Consider the following 27,819-nt stretch of genomic DNA (forward strand, 5'->3'; position numbering starts at 1 on the left):
TGTTTCTCATCTTGAATGTGACTCTGGAACTGTTGGAGCCCGTGTTTTGCTGTTTGGAGATTGTTTGGGTGCTTCAGCGCTCTGCAATCTCTGAGAGGATTCTGGGAGGTAGAGGCAGTGTGAGTGAACCTTGTAATGAGAAGGTTGCAAGATGGTGCACGAGCCAATGTTTGACCCCGTTTTGCTGATTATAGCTTCCACTGTTCGCCAATTAAAGTGACAAGGGCGACTGAAACATCAAGGCAAGAGTGAAGTTTGGAGATCGTTTGAGTGTTATTGCTCTCTGCAGCCTCTTAGAGGATTCCGGGAGGAAAAGGCAGCATGCGCAAGCCTCTTTACAGGCAGGCTGCAGGAAAGGGCACAAGCCAATGTTTGGCTGCATTTCGCCAATTAAAGTTCCCATTGTTTGCCGACTGAAGCATCAAAGCAAGTGCAGAGTGAACTTGCCTTTTGACTGGTTGCTCTGTATCAGAGCCTCCCACTGCACCCGGAGAGTGTTGCCCAGGTTTTCTTCTGCGATTTGGATGAGGACTTTGCACTATTGACTTTTTTTTAAGTCTTACAGTTTTTTATATATATATATATTCAGTATTTTTTGACAAATCTGCTTGTTTTCTTTTGTGCGGGGAGGGGGATTTGGGAGTCAATGTACCTGATTCATTTTGTTCATTTTTTTTATGCTGGAGGAGGGATTTGGGGGTCAATGAGCCTGATCCTTTTAGGGTTTTGTGTGTGTGTGAGGGTGGGGAGATTTGGGGACCAATGTGCCTGATCTGTTTTGTTTGTGTGGGAAGGAGGCTTTGTGGGGTCAGTATACCTAATCCATTTTCTTCGGTGTTTTTGTGCCAGGGGGATTTGGGGGTCGATGTGCCCGATCCATTTTATTCACTTTTACTTTTATGGAAGGAGGGATTTGGGGGTCGATGTGCTTGATTGGTTTTGTTCGATTTCTGTGCAGGAGGAGATATTTGGGGTTGATGTGCCTGCTCCATTTTTGTTTGTTTTTTTTTGCAGGAACATGGGATTTAGGGGGTTAATGATCACGCTGCCTTTCTTTTCTTTCTTGGTTTCACAGCTACACAGAAGAATTGAAGAATTTCAGAGTTCTGTACTTTAATAATAAATGAACCTTTGAAAAGCCAAGTAACTATATGCACAGAAAATTGTCTGAAGTTGATAGCTTGGTCTTTCATTCCAGACCACCTCAGATGGTGCCAAAACCACATCATCAGGTGACTCACATCAGTTGATCACTATGTCAACTCTGGCAATAAAACTATCTAAAGACAGCAAGTTTTATCAGAGCCTGAGACTTATTTGCCTAAAGTACACATACACACCATCAAGGTGATTCTTCAATCCATTACAATGATGTTTCATCTATATTGGCTGCATGTATAAATTCCTTCTGGTCAATTTTTTACTTTTAACCATAGTTTTACCCATTTTGGTTAGATGAGTTAAATGGTAAACAAACGTGACTTCATTTCCAAAAGAAAAATTTTCCAAATGCATCAAATTAGTATCTTTTCAGATTGAACAATGATTACTACTGTCCAAAGAATGTGCTTAAGGACAGCGAAGATTAGAATAATATTAGACAGGCTAGATACCTTAACCAATTTTCCATCTCCTTTATTATTCAGTGATGCTGCTTACTTTCAAAATTGAACAATTGAGTAAATTTATCACAAGCAATTAAGATTTGAATGAGCATTTAAGTCCTAAAAAAATAGCTATTTAATAAAATCTGTATAGCATACCAATACACCAAGTAAACTTGAATGATTTTCCAGTCTTGCATTTATGGACTTTTCTAAAGTGTCTGAAGCACTGAAACAGAGAATATACATAATTTCTTTCACACCTGTAACCTCTGCCTTTCCTTAACCAAACTCAAAGATGACATCAAATCTCATCCAACAAATCTCCAGTACTACAGATTGGTTACTGCGCAGAAGGACATAATTTACGGTGCATAATGGACCTATGAGGGAGCAAACCAGCTGGTCACATCTCCACCTGCCCCCAATCATCACCTTTCTTTATTTCTTCAAACTCTGAACACTGCAACAGAAGCTGATTCACTATTTGCCCTGAGAACCCTAACCAGTCACTGCATTAAAAAAATCCTTGAGATGATTTTGGTTCTTTTTGTCGTTCATCTTAATTCCCCATCATCTCATCCTATTCCACTTTTGATCCCCAATTACTGGCACTGTCCAGATTCATTGACTAAATCACTAGCTCTCAGTAGTTCCTCTTTTAACTTTGTATTGTAGCAACTTCTCAACCAGAGAATTAGTTACAGGCTTCAGAGATGCTTAACTTACACAGATGTGATAACTTCTCTTTATTCTCCCTGCACTAAGCAAATTTTGTGAAATAAGAGTACAGCTTTGTATTAATTATGTCCAAAAATACAGCCATAGGAGGTCAAATCACTACCCTGAATATTTCAGAAAATACCTTCATTTAGAAGGGTTTGGTTAGCTACTTATAGCAAAAATAGGAACAAATAAACAGATCAATTTCCTGTACTGTCTGAAAAGCGTTTGCTGCAAAATTACACAAAGAACAGTTCAGAAGAGCACAAGGAAGCCTTAATGATGGTATAAGAATGTGGTGCCAGGCTACTAAAAGAAAGCATAAAATAATTGAAATGTTAAAACTTGATTTCCCATTTTACACTTGGCTTTGTACAGTTCTGCAACTTTGATTTCTTTAAAATGAAAACAAAGTTGAAAAGATATGTCTGCTGTTCACCAGTGTACTTGAAGCTCACCCAAAATTGGTGACTCTGTTAGCCCTGGTCTGCAGTTACTCCAAAGTATAATTTTTTCAGCACACAACTTTATTTTCTGCCTTTATGAGAAAACTGATCTATGATGGGCTCAGCATAGAAAAGGGCTATTTATCATCTCCTGATTGAAGTGATCTATTCAATAACAAAATTTCAATTTTGAATGGTGTTTAATGTTTTTCTAATGCTATGGAACCCACAAATAAGTTGGATTTTACATGCTAGGTTCCTTATGTAATGCTGCAGAGCCGCTTCCTGATTAAGCCCTGCAAAATACTTTGTCAACGTTCCTATTTAAGATATTGCAGCATTCTTCACCACTTCAAGACAAGTTTTAAGACCACTTTAAGACAAATCTTAAATGGACACAAACATATTACTCTAAATGGGCTTATTGAAAGATGGATCTGATTCTGGAAAACAAATGCACAGAACAAAATACTCTCAATTCTTGTAGCTAATTTATTATCCAGTAACCCACTGAGATTTTCAAGTTGATATGAATTTAGACTTGAACTGCATTTGCCTTTCAAACATTGGCTGTGATAGTTCTCAGATCAGGACATGGAGTTCTATCTCTTACTGCTTGCTTGTTCTGTAACATGATTTATTATGTACGAAACCACCAATAGAACGTGCAAGCTGCAAGTGGAATGCAGAAGCCTCTGCCAAAAATTGCAACAGTGCAGAAAACATTTAAAGGTCAAAAGCATAGCTGATCAGATCAGTACAATGACTAAATCTGTAACACTTTACAATGTATCATTCATCAGTACAAAATTCATTGTCCAGTCAATTATATTTAATTCAAAGTATACAGTACAAGGCAAATATGAAGACTTACAAGCTCTTGTAAAAGTATTCAGCCCTCAACCCTTTTTCCCATAACTGAGAAGTACAACCAGAGATTTTCATCAAATGAGAACTTCTATTTATGAATATGCTTCATTTTTCACAGTAGAGCCCGAAATACAGGTTAAATTGTAAAGCATGAAAAACTAAAATTTCAAAAATAAAATGTCATCACTTCAGAGGTATTCATCCCCCTTTGCACAGGACCCAGTTGAGTTACGTCTCGCAGCACGGTGGAGCAAGATTTACCGTTCCTTCTTGCAAAATTGCTCAAGGTGTGTCAGTTAGCTGGGAAGTGGAGGTGGACAGCAATCGTGAGGTCTTGTCAGAGATGTTTGATTGGATTAAGGCCAGGACTGACTGGGCCATTCGAGGACATCAATTTTCTTCATTTGAAGCCACTCCATGGTTGCCCTGGCAGTGTGCTTTGGGTCGTGGTTCTGCTGAAAGATGAACTTCCTTCCCAGTTTAAGCTTTCTGGCAGAGGCTAGCAGGTTTTTATCCAGGATTTCTATGTATTTAGCAGCTTTCATCTTCCCATATATGCCGACCAGATCTCCAGTCCCTGCTGCTGAAAAGCATCGCCATAGCCAGATGCTACCTCTGCCATACTTCACAGTTGGGATGGTGTCAGCTAGTTTATGTGCAGTATTAGATTTACGTCAAAAGCACCATTTAGTGTTGAGGCCAAAAAGTTTTATTTCAGTCTCATCTAACCACAAGACCTTCTTCCACATTTTTACATATCTTCTAAGCGATGCTTTGCAAAGTCTTTATAGGCAAGGATATGTTATTTTAGACAGGGCTTCTTCCTTGCTGCTCTTCAGTAAATACCCTTTTTGTGCAAGGCCTTAGAGATTGTGGAGTCATGAACTTCATCTCCAGTTGAAGCCACTTTTCACTTTTTTTTATGATGGACTACACTGAGCTCAGTGCATCAAAGATGGTCTTGTACTCTTCCCCACATCTGTTCTTCTCTATTATCATTTGCCTGACTTGTGTTGCATGCTCTTTTGTCTTCCTTTTGGCTTGTTGAAAATCTACCAGACTGTCGGACCTTACAGAGAGAGAGGGGGTATTTAATCTGGTGATCCTCCAATTTTCTACATCAACAAATTGGGTGAGCTGGTAAGGTAATATATTGCACCTGAGGAAAGTTAGTGCTGTAATTACAAAGGGGATGAATACTTTCTCAGCCTCACAATTTTGGTTTTAAAATTTTAGTAAATTGTTGACAGGTTTTGGAATTTTTATTTTGATTTAACACGACGCACAATGTTTTGTAGATTTGCTCAAAAATTCTACTTCAATATATTTTAAATCTAGAAAATGAGACAGTAAAATGTGATAATAGTTGTGGAGGCTGAATTCTTTTTCATGGCACTGTGTTAACTAATTACTTTCAGTTACATTCAAGGCAATTTGGTCAATAATTGAAAATTTTATCCAAGTCTGAAATGAATAATTAATTTAAAGGTTTCTTTTAGCCTGCATTTTTGAGTAAATTATGATCCTAATTTTCACAGAAAATGCCACAGCTTTCTGGAAGGTGATATTACTTTAATTTTTATCATGCCCAGCAGGAAATATTATCCTCTGTATCACCTTGCAGAGGAAACAACTTGATTCGTTGTGTCTGAACACAAAAGCAATTTCAGTGATTGTCCTGTTTGGTGAAAAGGGAATTGAGTTGGCTTCTTTCTCAAGATTCTCTTTCAGGGCACCACATTTAGCATAGTGGTTAATGCAACACTGTTATGGCTTGGGGCATTCTGGAGTTCGGAGTTCAATTCCAGCACCGTTCTGTAAGGAGTCTCTGCATGTCCTCCCTGTAGAATGCATTGTTTTTCTCTGGGTGCTCCAGGTTCCTCACACAGTCCAATGATGTACGGGCTAGATTAATTCATAATTGTAAATTGTCCCATGATTAGTTTAGGGTAAATCAGGGTTGTGGAGTTGCTGAGGCAGTGTGGCTTGAAGGTCTGAATGACCTACTCCATGCTGTATCACTAAATATATAAAAAATAAGATTCTCTGTTCTCCAGTTAGTCTTTCAAACTCAAATCAATGGTAATATTTGTCCCCTGAAGGAGAGAAAAATATATACAAAAACACACAGCCTACAAATACTAGAGACAAGGCTACACAATGACATCAAGCAGATTAATGACTAGAACCTTGCATTGGATCTGTTGTGCACAAGAATGTGTAGCTTGGGAAGAACATTTCAAAGAGTATATGGAACTTCAGTATTGCAAAGCACATTTAAAAAATAATAATGAGATTGATTTATATCACTAAAGTATCCTAACAATTTAACTTTCATCAATGCCACTTATTTAGTAAGGTTATTATCCCAAATCTCCATGGTGTAAGAGTTTGGAAAGAGTTTGCTTGGTATTAATCAATTACTAGATACAGTACTGTGCTAAAGTCTGAGGCACATAAATATAGCTACAGTGTCCTAGACTTCTGCATGATACTGCAGTAATTTTATGTATCGCACTGTCCTGCTGTTGCATTTCATGAGATATGTGAATGATGATAAACCGAGTCCTGATACAGGTCTCCATTGTGGGCTGAGAGGGGAGGGAGAAGCACAAGAGAGACATTCAGTAATGATCAATAGAAATTTGGAAATCAAATGGCCATGCTTGGTGCGGGGCTAAGTTTGTCTGCACCCACACCACACCCCACCCCCGGCAATCCTCCTTGGCCACCCATCCCACACTCCTCCCCCGGTGCTCCACCCTTGCCATTCCCAACATCCTTTGCTCCTGCCAGATTTACAAACTTGCCCTTTGCTTCATGTTGACAAATACAGTACCATGCAAGAGTCTTAGGCACCCTACCTATATATATGTGGCAAAGACTTTTACAAATACCATACATTCTAAGCACAATAGACTTTTTTAATCCAAGAAGAATGCAAGTTAATTAAAAAATTAATCTAGATTTAATGTGGCCCCCTCTTACATAGCATGTCACAATGCAGTCCACAAAAACATTTCTTTTTAAAATAATCATTCTTTATTATAGTAACTTTATTATAGAGACAGTGTGTGAAAGTGTGTGTGTGTGTGTGTGTGTGCGCACGCGCGCAAGCACACACTCACATTTATGATCAGGGTTGGGTAAGGATCTCAACTTACAATTTTTGCTTGCATATTTTCAACAAGGCTAGAAATGCATCTAAAGGAACTAATGGAGTTTAGTCCACAAGCTTCTGGAGGCCAAATATGCCATTAAATTACAGGAAATTATCCCCTAGTCCAATCCTTCTGCCCAAGCAAATCAAAGGAAATGGAACAGCATTGAAAATTAAGTTGAAATTGAAGCAAATTGCAAAGCTGATGACAGATAAACTTACCAATTTGAAAGTGTTGTCAGAGTACAACAACAAGATTTGGATGCCACAATTTACCAAAACAGAGTCACCATGGACATTTGACGAAGTAATGCCAACAAATAGAAACTTCCACATTTTACTTATCTTAGTATGAGAGCAGCAAAATATATTGTACTATATAAAAAAAGAGTACACAAGATAATTCTTACTTCTCTAGCTGATGTTTCAACTCTCCCTTATTTGTCTCACCTATTCTTTTCTTCAATGCCTCCCTAACTTCCTTCTCTCCACCAGCTTGTTTTTTTTAATTTATCCAAAATTCAGTTGCTCACATAATGACTCATACCACTCATAACTCATCACACTGTGCAGCTGACCTATCCTTGTTTCCATCCAGCAATGCAGCAAATTAACAGATCTCATGGCCTTCCCTCTGGTCTCTAACATCTACTGAACTTTTACCTTTCCGTATAGTTCCAAATTTCTTGTATATGCTCTTTCTTTTGATAGATGGCCATGCCTTCATTCTATCTACATAATACCTCCTGTTGACCATACGACCATAAGACATAGCAGCAAAATTTGACCATTCAACCCGTCAAGTCTGCTCAGCCATTCATCATGGCTGATTTATTGAGGTTTAATCCCTCTCAAGCCTATTCTACTGCCTTCTTCCTGTAACTTTTGACGCCATGAATAATCAAGAACCTATCAATCTCTGCTTTAAATATACCCAATGACTTGGCCTCCACAGCCATCTGTGGCAATGAATTCCACTGATTCATCTCCCTCTAGCTGAAGAAATTCCTCTTCATGTCGGTTCTAAAGGGGCATCCTTTTATTCTGAGACTGTGCCCTCTCATCCTAGAGTGACCGAGTATTCGAAACATCCTCTCCATGTTCACTTTGTTTAGGCCTTTCAACATTTGATAGGTTTCAATGAGATCCCCCTCATTCTTCCAAACTCCAGCGAGCTCAAACACAAAACCTTATACATTAATTCTTCCATTCCTGGGATCATTCTAGGAAGCCTCCTCTGGATCCTCTCTTTTCTGCGATAAGGAGCCCAAAACTGCTCGTAATACTCCAAGTGCGGTCTGACCGATGCCTGAGAAAGCCCAAACATTACATTCTTACTTTTATTTTATTTTGCAAAACAGCATGGAGTATGCCCTTTCAGCCACACTGTGCAACACCCAGCAAACCAGATTAACCCTAACCCAATCATGAGACAATCTACAATAAGCAATTAACGAGACCACACTCAGGTTGGACGAGCAACAACTTGTATTCCATCTAGGTAGCCTCCAACCTGATGGCATGAGCATCAATTTCTTGAAGTTTTGGTAATGCCCCTCCACCTCCTCTTCACCATTTTCCTCTCACCCCTCATCTCCTTACCTGTGCATCACCTCTCTCTGGTGTTTCCCTCCCCCTTCCCTTACGTCCATGGTCTTCTGTCCTCTCCTATTAGATTTCCCCCTTTTCTACCCCTTTTTCTTTCACTTATTGAATTCACAGCTCTTTACCCCTCTCCCTCGCAAGTATCACCCACCACCTTGTACTTCTTCCTCCCCTCCCCACACCATCTTTCCCCAGTCCTGGGCCCAAAATGTCAACTGTTCCCTGTTTTCCATAGATGCTGCCTGGCCTGCTGAGTTCCTCCAGCAGTTTGTGTGTGTTGCTTGGATTTCCAGCACTTGCAGATTTTCTCTTGTTTGTGACCAATTAACCAACCCAGTACAAATCATTGCAGTCACTGACATTGCAGGGAACCCTGTCCTTGGGAGCCTTTTTGATCAGTGTAGTTTGGTACTCAATGGACAAAGGTCATGTTGAATGCACACTAATGGGAGATGAAAATATATCTATTTCCATCATGTTACATATTATGATTTTTGCAGGCACTATAAATTACAGCAAAAATTTCATATTTACTGTTAACTAATCTGGCATTTCTCATAGTTATAAAGTACCTTATCAGTGCAGTTTTATATCCACATATACTTGGGACCTTAGCACCAGAAAGAAATTTAAAACAAACCATACATAAACCAACATTCTTGAGCATTGTCCCAATCTTCTTGTGTAATTCTTTTGATTCATTATTCCAATGTTGCCATCAAGGACCCTGCTCGTAAAAGAATGTGACAAGCATATATACATAAATCCAAAAGACAATATATTTTAAGGAGAGCAGAAATCTCAATGTATACTATGAGATTTTACACGATTCAAGCACACAAATATACAAACCACACACCTACCATAAGGGATTAAATGACAATGTCACACCATACTGCTTCAGTTATCAAATGGCTGATCTTTGATAAAAGTAGTGCAAGTTATCGAGTTACCTGTGGCAACAATCACAGATGGAGGTTTAAGATTGAGTGCTAGGTTTGGTTTACTCTGACATGGGTCACATAGGAGGCTGGTCTCTTGACTCTTGAATGAATGGTTAACATTAGATGCAAGCAGAGCTGTATCCTGGAGAGAGAAATAAAGCAGTTCAGTTAAGTGAGGGAGTTTCGAAAGACATACATGTAACAGCCAGAGGTCACTTCCTACAACTTGACAAACTCCTGAACTCGTGCTGTACGCTCAGACCCAAACGAACAAGTGACATAATCAACAGGCATGAAATAGCGCACCCCGATACCTTTCTCATCATTTTGGGGGATTTTAACCAGGCTAGCTTGAAATAGTTTCCAAATAATTACTATCAAGATAGCACACGTAGAACCAGAGAAGCCAACATGCTGGACTACTGTTATACTACCATCAAGAGAATTGTTGTGCCATCCCACACCCACACTTTGGAAAGACTGATCACCTGGCTGTACTTCTACTCACTAATTATAGGCAGAGACTGAAGACTGCAGCACTAGTAGTAAAGACCAGGAAGTATGGACAAAGGAGGAGCAAGAGTGCTCACGGGTCTGCTTTGTGTTGGCGGACTGGACTATATTCTGGGATTCATCTTCAAGTTTGAATAAGTATGCCACAGTTGTTACTGACTTCATTTAAACCTGTGTGGATGAGTGTGTGTCCACAAGAACATACTGTACATACCCAAATCAAAAGCCATGGATGAACCAGGAGATTTCTAGTCTACTGAGGGTAGATCACTAGTCTACTAGATCTAGTCTAGTGACCCAAAACTATATGAGAAGGACAGGTACAACTTTCAGAGGGCTATCTCAAGAGCAAAAGAACAACTTGGAATAAGGTTGGAGATGGAATCGGATGAACGTCAGCTCTGACAGGGTTTGCAGGCCATTACTTCCTACAAAATGAAACCTAACATCATTAATGGCAGAAACAAGAAAAAAATCTGCAGATGCTGGAAATCCGAGCAACACACACTAAGTACTGGAGGAACTCAGCAGGCCAGGCAGCATCTAGGAAAAGAGTGCAGGCACATTTCAGGCCAAAACGTCGACTGTTCTCTTCCTAGATGCTACCTGGCCTACTGAGTTCCTCCAGCATTTCTGTGTGCTGATCATGAAAGGCAGTCATGCTTCATTCCCATATGAGTTCAACACCTTAGATGCACGCTTTAAAAGGGAGAATAAAACTACAGCTTTGAGGATCCCTGCAGCTCCTGGTGACCCTGCGATCTCTGTTTTGGAGACCAACGTCAGTATCTTTCAAGAGGTTGAACACTCACAAGGCAACAAGCCCCAATGGAATACCTAGTAAAGCTCCGAAAACCTGTGCCACCCATTTGTCAGGGGTATGCAAAAACATCTTCAATTTCTGATTGCTACAGCTGGAAGTTCCACCTGCTTCAAAACAGCAACAATCATACCAGTGCCAAGAAAAGCAGGGTGAGCTGCCTTAATGACTTTTGTCCAGTAGCATTCACATCTACGGTGATCCAACGTGGCCTTCTATATATTGGCGAGACCCGACGCAGACTGGGAGATCATTTTGCTGAACACCTACGCTCTGTCCGCCAGAGAAAGCAGAATCTCCCAGTGGCCACACATTTTAATTCCACATCCCATTCCGATATGTCTATCCACGGCCTCCTCTACCTTAAAGATGAAGCCACACTCAGGTTGGAGGAACAACACCTTATATTCCGTCTGGGTAGCCTCCAACCTGATGGCATGAACATTGACTTCTCAAACTTCCGCGAATGCCCCACCTCCCCCTCGTACCCCATCCGTTATTTATTTATATACACACATTCTTTCTCCCTCTCTCCTTTTTCTCCCTCTGTCCCTCTGATTATACCCCATGCCCATCCTCTGGGTTTCCGACCCCTCCCCTTTTCCTTCTCCCTGGGCCTCCTGTCCCATGATCCTCTCATATCCCTTTTACCAATCACCTGTCCAGTTCTTGGCTCCATCCCTCCCCCTCCTGTCTTCTCCTATCATTTTGGATCTCCCCCTCCCCCTCTCAAATCTCTTACTAGCTCTTCCTTCAGTTAGTCCTGACGAAGGGTCTCGGCCCAAAACGTCGACTGTACCTCTTCCTAGAGATGCTGCCTGGCCTGCTGCGTTCACCAGCAACTTTGATGTCTGTTGCTTGAATTTCCAGCATCTGCAGAATTCCTCGTGTTTGCGTTTTTAAATGCTTTGAGAAGTTGGTTATGACTAGAATCAACTCCTGTTTCAGCAAGGACCTGGACCCACTGTAATTTACCTTTCGCCACAAAAGGACTACAGTGGATGCAATCTCATTGGCTCTTCATGAAGCCATGGATCACCTGGACAATACTAATACTTATGTCATGTTGTTGGTTACTGACTAAGCTGAGCATTTAATGCAATCATTCCTACAGGTCTGATCAAAAAGCTCCAAAACCTGAGCCTCTGTACATCCCTCTGCAACTGGATCCTCTACTTCCTCACTGGAAAACCACAAACTGTATGGATTGGAAATAACATCTCCACCTCACTGATAATCAACACTGGCACACCTCAAGGCTGTGTGCTTAGTCCATTGTTTTCTCTACACCCATTACTGTGTGGCTAGGCACAGCTCAATGACCATCTATAAATTTGCTGATAACACAATTATTGTTGGCAGAATTTCAGATGGCGACAAGACGTACAGGAGTGAGATAGATCAGCTTGCTGAGTGGTGTTGCAGGAACTCCTTGAACTCAATGTCTGTAAGACCAAAGAACTGACTGTGGACTTGAAAAAGGGTTAGACAAGGGTACACACACTAGTCCTCACAGAGGAATCAGAAGTGGAAAAGGTGAGCAATTTCAAATTCCTGGGTGTCAACATCTGAGGACCTATCCTGGGCATAACAAAACGATGCAGTTACAAAGAAGGCATGACAGTGGCTATATTTCATTAGGAGTTTGAGAAGATTTGGTATCTCACCAAAGACACTCGCCAATTTCTACAGATGTACTGTGAAGAGCATTCTAACTTGCTACATCACCGTTTGGTACTGGAAGGTGGAGGGAGCACAGCACAGGATCGAAGTAAGCATCATCATGGACACTAGCCTCCCCAGCATCCAGGACATCTTCAAGGAGCGATGCCTCAAAAAGGTGGCATCCATCATTAAGGATCCCCATTGCCCAGGACATTCCCTCTTCTCATTGCTACCAACAGGGAAGAGGTACAGGAGCCTGAAGGTACACATTTAATGATTCACGAACAGCTTCTTCCCCTCTGATATTAGATTTCTGAATGGACATTCAACCTGTGAACACCACCTCACTACTTTTTGACATATACATACATACACATACATGTATTCTCACTGTAATTCACAGTCTTCATTATGAATTCCAATGTACCACTGCCGCATAGCAACAAACTTCATGTCATATGCTGGTGATATTAAACCTAATTCTGGTTCTGCTGCTTATATGATGCTGCATGTCCATGACGCAGCTGCTAAGCTTTACATTACATCTCTACTTGTTCATATGACAATAATATAAACTTCAACTTTAACAAAAAGCCGCATGACTGGCTAAGCTCTGGTTAAGTAGGGATATGGTTTCCACTACATTTTCTACAAACGGCAATAAATAACAACTTTATAATAAACTGGTTTACCTTCCTTCTCGAGCTCAGAGGGTACATGCACTGGCAAGAAAAAATAGCCACCTTCAGAAAATAAATAATAAAATAACTTAAATATAACCAAGGTGGCATGATGGCATACTGGTTAGCACAACACTTTATAGTACCTGTGACCTAGATTCAATTCCCACCACTGCCCACAAGGAGTTTGTGGGAATGGGTTTGTGGAACCGCATGGGTTTCCTCCGGGTGCTCCGGTTTCCTCCCAGCCCTAAGATGTATCATTTTGTAGGTTAATTGATCACTGTAAATTGCCCTCTGATTAGCCTGGAACTAAATCTGGGGATTGCTGTGTGGTGTTAGAGGGATTTCTGGATTGAGGACATTTACATTTAGCAACTGACTTTGGCTACCAGTCTTCACATCTGAAAATGTATTGTGCATTTAATTTGGAGTGCAGTTCTGAACAATGGGTTCCTAAAAGCTGTGAATCCCAGCCCAGACAATGATGATTAAAATTAATTTGGATGTGTGTGGTGTGGATCAGAAGCATTTCAAAGAAAGCATTGTCCATACATTGTAAATACTGAGTTGTCCTTTGATGTTTGGCACATAAAATATAAAATCCCACGTTGGGCCAGCATACCTTTCCACCTAAAGCGTCTCCGTATGATGCCTGCTATCCTTGTTTTGTCGAATAAAGAAGCTGCTTTATATCTACCAGTAATTTTCATTCACCTAACAACAGGTGGCATGGCTCGAAGGGCTTGAAGGGCCTATTCTGCTCTGTATGTCAATTAAGAATAACTCAAATAATACAGCAAATGTATTTTGTAAAGGAGAAGAAATTTATCCATGGAGGACTTGGGTTCTTTAGATGTCATCAAATTGTCCCAGAGAGAGCATAAAAGTAAAAGGTATCTCAAAGTCCTCTGGATATAATTTTTCTGAACTTTGTAAACACATGCAAATAAAAATGTTTTGTTGCAGCATAGAAGTATAAACTTTACAAAATGTCAATAGGTTAATTTTCAGAAGAAATCAATACCAGCTTCACTTGAACCCAATGATATCGCTCCAATGCCACCTAGAAATTCACCAATGGCACCACTGTTGTTGGCAGATGGTGAGGCAGGCATTCAGAAGTAAGATAGGTCAGCTGGTTGACTGGTATAACAACAACTCTGTGCTCAATGTCAGCAAAACAAAGATTGACTGGAGACTTTCAGAAAGGGAAGGCAGGAGAACATGCACAGTTCTCACTGAAGTGTCTGCACTGGAAAGAGTGAGCAGCTTCAAGTTCTGGTCATCAGATTCTTGGAGATTCTATCCTGCACCCAGCACACAGATGCAACCAAGAAGGCAGCACACCATCACCTCTGCTTTTAAAACTTTGAGATTCAATATGTTAAACACTGATGAACTTTTACAGGCATTTTGACTAGTCATATCATGGCCTGATACGGGATCGGAGAAAAAGAAGCTACAGGGGGTAATGGTTTCTCCACTATTGAGAACAGGAAAGCAACATCCAAAATTAAGGACCGCATCATCTGGGCCATTCTCTTTTCTCAATGCTGCCATTAAGCAGAAGGCACAATAGCCTGAAGATGCATACCACAGTTCAACAGCAGCTTCTTCCCCGCTGCCATCAGGTTCTTGAACCGACCTCAAAAACTTAATATGGCCATGGATTTTTTTTCTCTAATTTGAAATTATGTCATTGTCTTTACTTTGTCATGTAAGTTATGCATAAAATGTGAATTTTAAAATAAGTTCATTAACTTATGTTTGTCATGTACTGTGCTGCTGCTGAAAAAGCAAATTATTCTGGCATTTATATTCTGAGTATATATACGTTATGACAATAAACTCAAATAGGTCCTAAAATCCTAATGATTAACCACATATTTACATTATAACTGCTTTCAATGTTGTATGTTAATACAAACTACTGCATGACAATAACATCAGAATATCCTAAAGAATTACAAATATTGCTTTCTTTTACTGACCTGAGAAGAGGTGAAGGTTCGACCAGGCTTTGTTGTCACATCAGAGGATACAGAAGCAGAGCCAGCTGTCACATCTGGAAGAACCAAAGATACAGTTTTTTTTCCCCCTTTTCACTTTTGTAGAATACCACAGCACACCGTGCAAATGTTTTCTTTCTTCATTGTTTTAAGCATTATTTACAGTGCTGCATCTCTAACCAGTCAATAGTTTCATGAAGTTTTATAAACCATGCTGACTTTGATTTATTTTATCATGAGTCTCCAAATACCTGGAAACCTCAACCTTAATAATAGACTCCAACACTTTCCCAACCACCAAGGTTAGGCTGACTGCCCTATAATTTCCTTTCTTTTCCCTTATTAAAGAGTGGAGTGACATTTGCAATTTTCCAGTCCTCTGAAACCATGTCAGGATCAAGTGATTCATGAAAGATCATGACCAATACATCCGTTATCTCTTCAGCAACCTCTCTCAGGACTTGGAGATGTAGTCCATCTGGTCCAGGTGACTCATCCACCTTAAAAGCATATAACGTACAAATCTGCAGCACATATACAGGCCCTTTGGTCCACAACGTTGTGCTGACCAGGTAACATGCTCTAGAAACTGCCTAGAATTACCCTACTGCATAGCCGTCTATTTTTCTAAGCTTCATGTACCTAAGAGTCTCTTAAAAGACCCTATTATGTCCGCCTCCACCATTGTCGCTGGCAATGCATTCCATGCACCGACTACTGTCTGTGTGAAAAACTCAGCTCTGACATCCCCTCTATACCTACTTCCAAGCACCTTAAAAATTTGCCCCCTCGTGTTAGCCATTTCAGGTCTGGGAAAAAGCCTCTGGCTATCCATACGATCAATGTCTCTCATCATCTTATACACCTCTATCAGGTCACCTCTCATCCTCCATCACTCTAAGGAAAAAAGGCAAAGTTCACTCAACCTATTCTCCTAAGGCATGCTCTCCAATCCAGGCAGCATCCTTGTAAATCTCCTCTGCACTCTCTCTATAGTATCCGCATCCTTCCAGTAGTGAGGTGACCAGAACTGAACATAGTACACCAACTGGGGTCTAACAAAGGTCTTATTTAGCTGTAACATTACCTCATGGCTCTTGAACGCAATCCTACGGGATGAATGCCAACATACCATACGCTTTCTAAACAAGACTATCAACCTGCGAAGCAGCTTTGAGTGTCCTATGGACACAGACACCAAGATCTCTGATCCTCCACACTGCCAAGAGTTTTTAACATTAATACTATATTCTGTCTTCAAATTGACCAACCAAAATTTGATGGAGACAGACGTGAGAGCACGAAGGAACATCTGGAAATCTTCTGAAATACCCGCTTCGCTGCCACAGCTACTGTGTGGTAACCAGAATCTCCGGAGCAGAAGGCCCTGAAATCCTCGGCTTTGCATGTTTCAGCTGCCGGGGCGAGGTCGGAGGTGTTCGGCAGAGGATGGCACTCGGGAGGCTGTATCAGAGAGGCTGGTCGGAAGCTCGAAGTTTTCGGATGGATGGACTCAGTGTCGGCTATGGTCGGCTGCTTCCAAGGCATCAGCAAGTTGACAGTGCCTGGAGGTTTATGGCAGGGAGTTTCTCCCTTTTGCTACCTGCCATCAGGGACTCGGGAGTCGATCGACTCGGGGTCTTTTGAGACTCTATTTACCATGGTCACGGTTTGTTCTTCATCAAATTATATGTCATAATTATGTGGTTCTGTCAGTGTTAGTCTTTGGTTTGTCCTGTTTTCTGTGATATCACTCCAGAGAAACATGGTATCATTTCTTTATGCATTTCTAAGTGACAATAAAAGAGGACTGTGCATTCTCATAATCTAAAAAAAAAACCACTACACACTTATCTGGGTTGAAGTCCATCTACCACTTCTCAGCTTAGTTCTGCATCCTAACAATGTCCCGCTGTAACCTCTGAAAACCCTCCAGACTATCCACAACACCCTTAATTTTGTGTCATCAGCAAACTTGCTAACCCACCCTTCTACTACTTCATCCAGGTCATCTATAAAAATCACAAAGAGCAGAGGCCCCAGAACAGATCCCTGTGGAATACCTCTGGTCACCAACCTTGAATCAGAATATGAACCATCTACAACTAACCTTTGCCTTCTGTGGGCAAGCCAATTCTGGATCCACAGAGCAAGGTCCCCTTGGATCCCATGCCTCCTTACTTTCTGAAGGAGTCTTGCACGGGGAACTTTATCAAATGCCTTACTGAAATCTGTTTTACACTATAGCCACAGCTCTACTTTCATCAGTGTCTTTTGTTACATCCTCAAAGAATTCAATCAGGCTGGTAAGGCACAACCTGCCCTTGACAAAGCCATGCTGACTATTCCTAATCAGATTATGTCTCTCCAAATGCTCATAAATCCTGCCACTCAAGATCTTCTCCAACAACTTGCCCACTGCTGAAGTAAGATTCACTGGTCTATAATTTCCTGCGATATCTCTACTCCCTTTCTTGAACAAGGGAACATTTGCAACCCTCCAATCCTCCAGTACTTCTCCCTTCCCAATTGATCTTTGCATCATCATTGCCAGAGGCTCAGCAATCTCCTCCCTGCTTCCCACAGTAGCCTGGGCATATCTCCAGTCCCTGCGACTTATCTAACTTAATGCTCTTCAAAGGCTCCCGCACATTCTCTTAATTAATGTCTATATGCTCAAGCGTTTCAGTCCACTATAAATCTTCCCCACAATTGTCAAGGTCCTTTTCCCTGGTGAATACTGAAGTAAAGTATTCATTAAGTACCTCTGCTACCTCCTCCAACGCCAAACACCTTTCCACTATCGCACCCGATTGGTCCTATTCTCACATGGCTCATCTTGCTCTTAGTTTGCCTGGCACTTTTTCCCTTTGTAACAGCAATGGCACTCACTCCAGCTCCTTGACATTCATAGACCTCTGCCACACTGCTAGTGTCTACCACTGTGAAAACAGATGCAAAGTACCCATCAAGTTCATAGAAACCACAGAAAAACTACAGCACAGAAACAGGCCTTTTGGCCCTTCTTGGCTGTGCTGAACCATTTTCTGCCTAGTCCCACTGACCTGCACACTGACCATATCCCTCCATACACCTCCCATCCATGTATCTGTCCAATTTATTCTTAAACGTTAAAAAAGAACCCGCATTTACCACCTCGTCTGGCAGCTCATTCCACACTCCCACCACTCTCTGTGTGAAGAAGCCCTCCCTATTGTTCCCTTTAAATTTTTCCCCCTTCACCCTTAACCCATGTCCTCTGGTTTTTTTCTCCCCTTGCCTCAGTGGAAAAAGCCTGCTTGCATTCACTCTATCTCTACCCATCATAATTTTATATACCTTTATCAAATCTCCCCTCATTCTTCTACGCTCCAGGGAATAAAGTCCTAACCTATTCAACCTTTCTCTGTAACTGAGTTTCTCAAGTCCCGGCAACATCCTTGTAAACCTTCTCTGCACTCTTCCAACCTTATTAATATCCTTCCTGTAATTTGGTGACCAAAACTGAACACAATACTCCAGATTCAGCCTCACCAATGCCTTACACAACCTCACCATAACATTCCAGCTCTTATACTCAATACACACACATAAAAGTTGCTGGTGAACGCAGCAGGCCAGGCAGCATCTCTAGGAACAGGTGCAGTAGACATTTCAGGCCGAGACCCTTCGTCAGGACTAACTGAAGGAAGAGTGAGTAAGGGATTTGAAAGTTGGAGGGGGAGGGGGAGATCCAAAATGATAGGAGAAGACAGGAGGGGGAGGGATGGAGCCAAGAGCTGGACAGGTGATAGGCAAAAGGGATACGAGAGGATCATGGGACAGGAGGTCCGGGAAGAAAGACAAGGGGGGGGGAACCCAGAGGATGGGCAAGGGGTATATTCAGAGGGACAGAGGGAGAAAAAGGAGAGTGAGAGAAAGAATGTGTGTATAAAAATAAGTAACAGATGGGGTACGAGGGGGAGATGGGGCATTAGCAGAAGTTAGAGAAGTCGATGTTATACCCCTGAATATACCCCTTGCCCATCCTCTGGGTCCCACCCCCCTCGTCTTTCTTCCCGGACCTCCTGTCCCATGATCCTCTCGTATCCCTTTTGCCAATCACCTGTCCAGCTCTTGGCTCCATCCCCCCCCCCCACCCCGCCACCGTCTTCTCCTATCATTTTGGATCTCCCCCTCCCCCCTCAAATCCCTTACTCACTCTTCCTTCAGTTAGTCCTGACGAAGGGTCTCGGCCTGAAACGTCGACTGCATTTCTTCCTAGAGATGCTGCCTGGCCTGCTGCGTTCACCAGCAACTTTTATGTGTGTTGCTTGAATTTCCAGCATCTGCAGAATTCCTGTTGTTTTCTTATACTCAATACTTTGATTAATAAAAGCCAATGTACCAAAAGTTCTCTTTACGACCCTATCTACCTGTGACGCCACTTTTAGGGAATTTTGTATCTGTATTCCCAGATCCCCCTGTTCTAATGCACTCCTCAGTGCCTTACCATTTACCCTGTATGTTCTACCTTGGTTCGTCTTTCCAAAGTGCAATACCTCACACTTGTCTGTATTAAATTCCATCTGCCATTTTTCCGCCCATTTTTCCAGCTGGTCCAAATCCCTCTGCAAGCTTTGAAAACCTTCCTCACTGTCCACTACACCTCCAATCTTTGTATCATCAGCAAATTTGCTGATCCAATTTACCACATTATCATCCAGATCATTGATATAGATGACAAATAACAATGGACCCAGCACTAATCCCTGTGGCACAGCACTAGTCACAGGCCTCCACTCAGAGAAGCAATCCTCTACTGCCACTCTTTGGCTTCTTCCATTGAGCCAATGTCTAATCCAATTTACCACCTCTCCATGTATACCTAGCGACTGAATTTTCCTAACTAACCTCTCATGCGGGACCTTGTCAAAGGCCTTGCTGAAGTCCATGTAGACAACATCCTCTGCCTTCCCTTCATCCACTTTCCTGGTAACGTCCTCGAAAAACTCTAATAGATTGGCCAAACATGACCTACCACACACAAAGCCATGTTGACTCTCCCTAATAAGTCCCTGTCTATCCAAATGCTTGTAGATTCTGTCTCTTAGTACTCCCTGCAATAACTTACCCACTACCGACGTCAAACTTACCGGCCTATAATTTCCCGGATTACTTTTCGATCCTTTTTTAAACAACGGAACAATATGAGCCATTCTCCAATCCTCCAGCACCTCACCCATAGACACCGACACTTTAAATATATCTGGCAGGGCACCCGCAATTTCAACACCAGTCTCCTTCAAGGTCCGAGGGAATACTCTGTCAGGTCCTGGGGATTTATCCACTTTAATTTGCCTCAAGATAGCAAGCACCTCCTCCTTTTCAATCTATACAGTTTCCATGATCTCACTACTTGTTTCCCTTAATTCCATAGACTTCATGCCAGTTTCCTTAGTAAATACAGACGCAAAAAACCCATTTAAGATCTCCCCCATTTCTTTTGGTTCCGCACACAGCCCACCACTCTGATCTTCAAGAGAACCAAATGTATCCCTTACAATCCTTTTACTCTTAATATACCTGTATGGGGTAAATGGGGTGGATGGGGTGTCAGGGAGGGGTAGCGCGTCTGGTGGGGTAACATGTCGCGTCCTTTTCAAGGCGGTTAGTCCACCTTTGGTCCCCACCTAGTCCTCAGCTCTCACCTGTGGCTCCCTGTAGCTGTTTGCATGCGACAGCGGCCACACCCCCGGGCAACGGCTTCGACAAGCCGGCTAAACCAGGTGAGGGTAGCCGACGGGTCTCAAACCCTCGGTGAGATAGGGAGTTGTCTATCCCAGCATGTGAAGACAGAATCCGGCGGATTGAGCGGACGAGACCAATGGAAGGTCCAAAGGTCAAGAAGGCGGTCTCTGCAAGCGTCGTGGAATGTGTAGAGCAGGACAAGACACAGAAGACGTCCTGGTCATCCACTGCGCCTAGTCCCATCTCCAGCCGTCTCGACTCTGTCTTGCCACTGGATCCAGATGGGAATTGGGAAGAGAGAGTGAGGCTGACGCTGCGCAACTCTCCCTCACTTAAATCCAAGTCACGCACTAGTCCCGACACCATCAATAATGGTGTCGAGGTCCTCATCGACATACGATGGACGAACAACAACAACAATATACCTGTAAAAGCTCTTTTGATTATCCTTCACTTTGACTGCCAAGGCAACCTCATGTCTTCTTTTAGCCCTTCTAATTTCCTTCTTAAGTATTTTCTTGCACTTTTTATACTCCTCAAGCACTTTATTTACTCCCTGTTTCCTATACATGTCATACAACTCTGTCTTCTTCTTTATCAGAGTTGCAATATCCCTTGAGAACCAAGGTTCCTTATTCCTATTCACTTTGCCTTTAATCCTGACAGGAACATACAAGTTCTGCACTCTCAAAATTTCTCCTTTGAAGGCTTCCCACTTACCGATCACATCCTTGCCAGAGAACAACCTGTCCTAATGCACGCTTTTTAGATCCTTTCTCATTTCTTCAAATTTGGCCTTCTTCCAGTTTAGAACCTCAACCCTAGGACCACATCTATCTTTATCCGTGATCAAGTTGAAACTAATGGAGTTATGATCATTGGAACCAAAGTGTTCCCCTACACACACTTCCATCATTTGTCTTAACTCATTTCCTAATAGGAGATCTAATATTGCATCCTCTCTAGAAGGTACCTCTATATATTGATTTAGAAAACTTTCCTGAACACATTTTACAAACTCTAACCCTTCTAGACCCCTAACAGTATGGGAGTCCCAATCAATACGTGGAAAATTAAAATCCCCTACCACCACAACTTTATGTTTCCTGCAGTGCCTGCTATCTCTCTGCAGATTTGCTCCTCCAATTCTCGCTGACTATTGGGTGGTCTATAATACAACCCTACTAAGGTGGCCACACCTTTCCTGTTTCTCAGCTCCACCCATAAGGACTCAGTAGACAAGCCCTCTAATCTGTTCTGCCTGAGCACTGCTGTAACATTTTCCCTGACAAGCAATGCTAGCCCCCACCTTTCATTCCTCTGCCTCTATCACATCTGAAACATCAGAACCCTGGAATATTAAGCTGCCAGTCCTGCCCCTCCTGTAGCCAAGTTTCACTAATTGCTATAACGTCATAATTCCACGTGTCAATCGACGCCCTCAACTTGTCTGCCTTCCCCACAATACTCCTAGCATTGAAATATATACATCTCAGAAGATTTTTACCACCACTCACAACCTTTCTATTTGCAGCTTTGCTTAAACTTTTAACATCATTTATTTTCACCCCAGCCCCACTGTCAGCTCTGGCACTCTGGTTCCCATCCCCCTGCAAATCTAGTTTAAAGCCTACCCAATAGTACTAACAAATCTCTCTGAAAGGATATTGGTCCCACCTGCCCCAGAAGAGGTCCCAATGATCCTGAAATCTGAAACCCTGCCCCCTACTCCAGTTCCTCAGCCACTTGTTCATCCTCCAGAGCATCCTATTCTTACCCTCACTGGCACGTGGCACAGGTAACAATCCTGAGATTACCACCTTCGAGGTCCTGATTTTCAACTTCCTACCAAGCTCTCTATACTCACTCTCCAGGACCTCCTCACTCTTCCTTGCTATGTCGTTGGTACCGATGTGCACCACGACATCTGGCTGATCATCCTCTCACTTCAGAATGTCATGCAAGCGATTCATCTGCCATTTCTTTGTCCCCCATTACTACCTCAACAGCATCATTTTCCAGTGGTCCATTATCAACTCTCACCTCCCTTTTACTCTTTATATTATAACTGAAAAAAATTTTGGTATCCTGCTTTATATTATTGGCTAGTTTGCCCTCATATTGCATCTTTTCCCTCATGCCTTTTGGTAGATTTTAAAAGCTGCCCAATCACTCAACTCACTTTTGTTACCTTATATGTCTTTTCCTTGGCTTTTATGCAGTTCTTAACTTCCCTTGTCAGCCACGGTTGCCTACCCCTGCCATTTGCGAACAACTTCTTCTGTGGGACATATCTATCCTGCACCTTGTGAACTATTCCCAGAAACTTCAGCCATCTCTGCTCTGCCTTCATCCCTACCAGTATCCTCCTCCAATCCACCTGGGGAAGCTCCGCTCTCATGCCTCTGTAATTTCCTTTATTCCAATATGATACTGATAGATGTGACTTATGCTTCTCCCTCTCAAATTGCAGTATAAATTCAATCATATTATGATCGCTGTCGCCTAAGCGTTCTTTATATTAAGCTCTCTAATAAGATCCGGTTGTGGACTATAGGAGGAATGGAGACAGGCTAGTTGCTATTGACATCCATGGTTCTGGGATTGAGAAGATGAACAGCTTTAAATTCCTCGGCATAAACATCACCAAAGATCTCACGTGATCTGTACATACCGACTCTGTGGTGAAAAACACACAAAAATGCCTCTTTCACCTCAGATGGTAGAAGTAGTTTGGTGCGGGCCCCCAAATCCTAAGAACTTTCTACAGGGACACAACTGAGAGCTTCCTGACTGGCTGCATTACTGCCTGGTATGGGAACTGTACTTCCCTCAATCGCAGGACTCTGCAGAGAGTGAAGTGGACAGCCCAGCACATCTGTAGATGTGAACTTCCCACTATTGATGATACTTACAAAGATGTGTATTAAAAGGGCCCGAAGGATTATCGGAGACCTGAGTCACACCAACCACAAACTGTTCCAGCTGCTACCATCTGGGAAATGGTGCGGCAGCATAAAAGCCAGGACCAACAAAGCCCTGGGACAGCTTCTTCCACCAGGCCATCAGACTGCTCAACTTATGCTGACACAACTGTATTTCTATGTTATATTGACTATCCTGTTGTACATACTATTATAAATTACTATAAATTACACATTGCACATTTAGACAAAGATACAAAGATGTAGCATAAAGATTTTTACTCTTCATGTATATGAAGGATGCAATAATAAAGTCAATTCCGGATTATTACCCAACACCCAATCCAAAGTAGCCTTTCCCCCAGGTAGGCTCAAGCACAAGCTGCTCTAAGAAGCAATCTCTTTGGCATTTAACAAATTTCCTCTCTCGTGATCCAACACCAACCTGATTTTCCTAATTCCCTTGCATATTGGTCCCCCATTACAATTGTGTCATTACCCTTATTACATGCCTCTTCTAGGTCCCTTTCCAATCTCAACCCTACACCTTCACCACTATTTGGAGGCCGATAAGATTCCCATAATGGTTTTTTCACCCTTGCAGTTTCTTAACTCCCTCCTCAAAGGTTCAACATTCTCTGACTCTATGTCACCCCTTTCTAAAGAAGTAATTCCATCTCTTACCACACCACTGCCTATGCCTTCCTGCCTGTCCTTTCGATACAAAGTATATCCTTTGATGCTAAGCTCCCAACTACAGCCTTCTTTCAGCCACGACCAGCCGAAGTCATACCAACAAATCCCAACTGCACGAGTTCATCCACCTTATTCCGTATGCTAGATGAATGCCATTTAAACACAGCACCTTCAGTCCTGCATTCTTCACCCTTTTGAATTTTGCCTCTGTGGTACAATTTAACTCTTTGCTCTATCTGCATTTGTACCCAAATATTGGCTCGTCCTTCCTTACATTCATGTTACATCCATCATCTACTTGTTAATCTGCTGACTTTCTCAGCTCTATCATCCTGTTTCCCACCTCCCTGCCATATTGGTTTAAATCACTCCCAACAGCTCCAGAAAACCTGCCTTAAGAATGATGTCCATCCATCAAATTTAAACATAGCAAACCCTTCAGATTCCCTGACAAGATGGCCTTAATTTTATGGTTATGATGGTCATGAAAATGCCAAGTGTCCAATATCATTGCAGAGTGAAACAGACAATTTCTCAGAAATATGCATGTTCAGTAACATGCTGAAAATACGAAACTTGCCATCAATGACTCCCTGTTCCCCGTGGCCTTTTGTCTTCACCAGCACAATCTTTCCAAATGTGATGAGAACTTGTGGCATTCGTTCACTATTCTCACTATCAATTACTCAAAATATATTTTGCTTCAGGAGATGTTTTTAATTGTAAACTAACAATCTGCTAAGCATCAAAAAACCAATTTTTTCATGGACTGCAATTCCGTCACACAAATTACTCAAATTGCCATGGATTTTAAGCTGATTATATTTCTTCATTATTTTTAAGAATATTAAGATCTCTAACCTCTGTTGGTCTCAACCTTGGTTACGTGTTATGGAAAAGGTTCCCAATCTTTTTTGTGCCATGGGCTGATACCATGAAGCAAAGGGTCTGTGGACCCCAGGCTGGGAACCCCTGCTCTGGATGTTAAAATTTGTCAGTTTTACTTCCTAGCATGCTATTGTAAGAATTGTTTATCGTGAATGGCTGCTCAATTTGTGACTGTCATCTGACTGCTCATATCTACAACCGAATGAAATAACATTCCTCTGGAACATGGTGCACCCACAAAATATACCACACACAGCACACAAATCAAAATATTACCATAAATAAGTTAACAAAATATAATTCAAATGCATGGAGTGCAACGCACTGGTAAACAGAAAACAGTTTGCTGTTCTTGTAACAAAACCTCGGTGATGGTACAGTATTCATTAGTCTAACTGCCTGAGGGAAAAAACTGAGGCAATCCTAGCCGTGATGCTTCTGTACATCCTTCCTGGTGGCAGTGGATCAAAGAGATTGTGGGATCGATGGTAGGCATATTAGGCATATCCAACAATGCTTCGGGCCCTTTGTCTGCAATGCACATGTCACAAATATGGGGGGGGGGGGTGTGGGAAGAGGATGCCCTGACAATCCTCTCCCTGGTTTTTACTATCCCCTGTAGGGTCTTGTGGTCTGATACCAAGCAGCTTCTGTACCACACAATGTTGCAGCTGGACAGGACACTCTCAATGGTGCTCCTGTAGAAAGTTGCTAGAAGGGCGGTAGGGAGCCTTGCACACCTAAATCTCCTCAAAGCGCAGACACTGCAGTGCCTTCCTGACAAGTGAAATGGTGTTGTGGGTTCAGGTTAGATCATCCATTATGAGCACACCAAGGAACTTTGTGCTCTTCACTCTCACTGTATGCAATTGAGAGTGGTTGACCTGTGTGTTCCCAAAGTTCACATTACCTCTTGGTCCTTTGAGGTCTCCAGATGACCACAATCTGTGCAGATTGGTATTAATATCTCCACATCACTGATGATCAACAATGACGCACATCAGGGATGTGTGCTTAGCCCACTGCTCTACTCTCTCTATACCCATAACTGACTGGCTATAAATTTGCTGATGATACAACCATTGTTGGCAGAATCTCATGCAGATTAGAGGATGTACAATGCCTATAAAAGCTATTCACCCCCCTGGAAGTTTTCAGATTTTACTGTTTTTCAACATTGAATCACAGTCGACTTAATTTGGCTTTTTTTGGACACTGGTCAACAGAAAAAGACTTTTATGCCAAAGTGAAAATAGATCTCCACAATGTGATCCAAATTAATTACAGATATATAACACAAAATGATTGATTGCATAAGAATTCATCCCCTATAATATGACATACTAAATCATCAACTACTTGCAGTAAAAATACACCTGTATCTGGAAGGTCCAACTGCTGGTGAGTCAGTATCCTGGCAAAAAACTCACCATGAAGACAAAAGCACACTAAGCAACTCCACAAAAAGGTTATTGAAAAGCACGTCAGGAGACAGTTACAAGAAAATTTCCAAGTCACTGAATAGATTGATAGATAGATAGATAGATATACTTTATTAATCCCAAGGGAAATTTGGTTTCGTTACAGCCACACCAACCAAGAATAGAGCGTAAATATAGCAATACAAAAACCCCCAACAATCAAACAACAAAATGCAAACTATGCCAGATGGAAAATAAGTCCAAGACCAGTCTATTGGCTCAGGGTGTCTGACCCTCCACGGGAGGAGCTGCACATTCGATGGCCACAGGCAGGAACGACCTCCCGTGCCGCCAAGTGTGTATCACAGTGGAATATGGCCGAAGTCCAACAGTAAAAAGTTCAATATTCAGTCTGCAAACACCATCGTAATATGCCCCGGATTGCACCATCTGTTGTTAATCAGATCAGTAAGCACCCAACTCCTTTACGCTTACCGCTCTCAGTGCACTTCCGGTCAACCAGAACTGTATTACCCACCGAACTCCTCTTGTCCATAAGCCTCTGTTGTCTCAACCCGGTCCTCTTTCCTCGACTTTGTGATCCCCTTCTGCATCCTCTGTGTGTTTTCCTCCGGATTTCAGGAATATCCAAGGAATATCCCTTGGAGTACAGTTAAGTCAATCAGGAAATGTAAAGAATATGGCACAGCTGTAAATCTGCCTAGAGCAGGCCACCCTTAAAAACTGTATGACCATGCAAGAAGGGGACTAGTGAGGAAGGCCACCAAGAGACCTATGACAACTCTGGAGGAGTTACAAGCTTCAGTGGCTGAGATGGGAGAGACTGCACATAAAACAACTGCTGCCCGGGTGCTTCACCAGTCGCAGCTTTATGGGAGAGTGGCAAAGAGAAAAAACTCACATGAAGTCATGGCTAGAGTCTGCCAGAAGGCGTATGGGAGAGTCTGAAGTCAGCTGGAGGAAGGTTCTATGGTTTGATGAAACCAAAATTGAACTTTTTGGTCATCAGGCTAAACGCTATCAAAAACACACCATCTCTACCGTGAAGCATGGTGAGGCTACATCAAACTGTGGGGATGCTTCACAGCAGCAGGCCC

At 42.1% G+C, this 27,819-nt stretch overlaps 1 protein-coding gene across 8 annotated transcripts in view; it reads right to left on the reverse strand.

Annotated features, from left to right (window-relative positions):
* LOC134355570 (ankyrin repeat and SAM domain-containing protein 1A-like) overlaps positions 1–27,819 on the reverse strand; it is a 441,540-nt gene that overhangs the window by 196,854 nt on the left and 216,867 nt on the right. For all 8 annotated transcript variants that reach the window (XM_063065625.1, XM_063065619.1, XM_063065621.1 and 5 more), the window contains 2 exons: positions 15,025–15,098; positions 9,362–9,494 (listed from right to left, as the gene is read on the reverse strand). In XM_063065625.1, coding sequence (XP_062921695.1) covers positions 9,362–9,494; positions 15,025–15,098 — 207 coding nt within the window. The remainder of the gene's footprint in view (positions 1–9,361; positions 9,495–15,024; positions 15,099–27,819) is intronic.

This window comes from Mobula hypostoma, chromosome 13 (genome assembly GCF_963921235.1).
Source record: "Mobula hypostoma chromosome 13, sMobHyp1.1, whole genome shotgun sequence".
NCBI lineage: Eukaryota > Metazoa > Chordata > Chondrichthyes > Myliobatiformes > Myliobatidae > Mobula > Mobula hypostoma.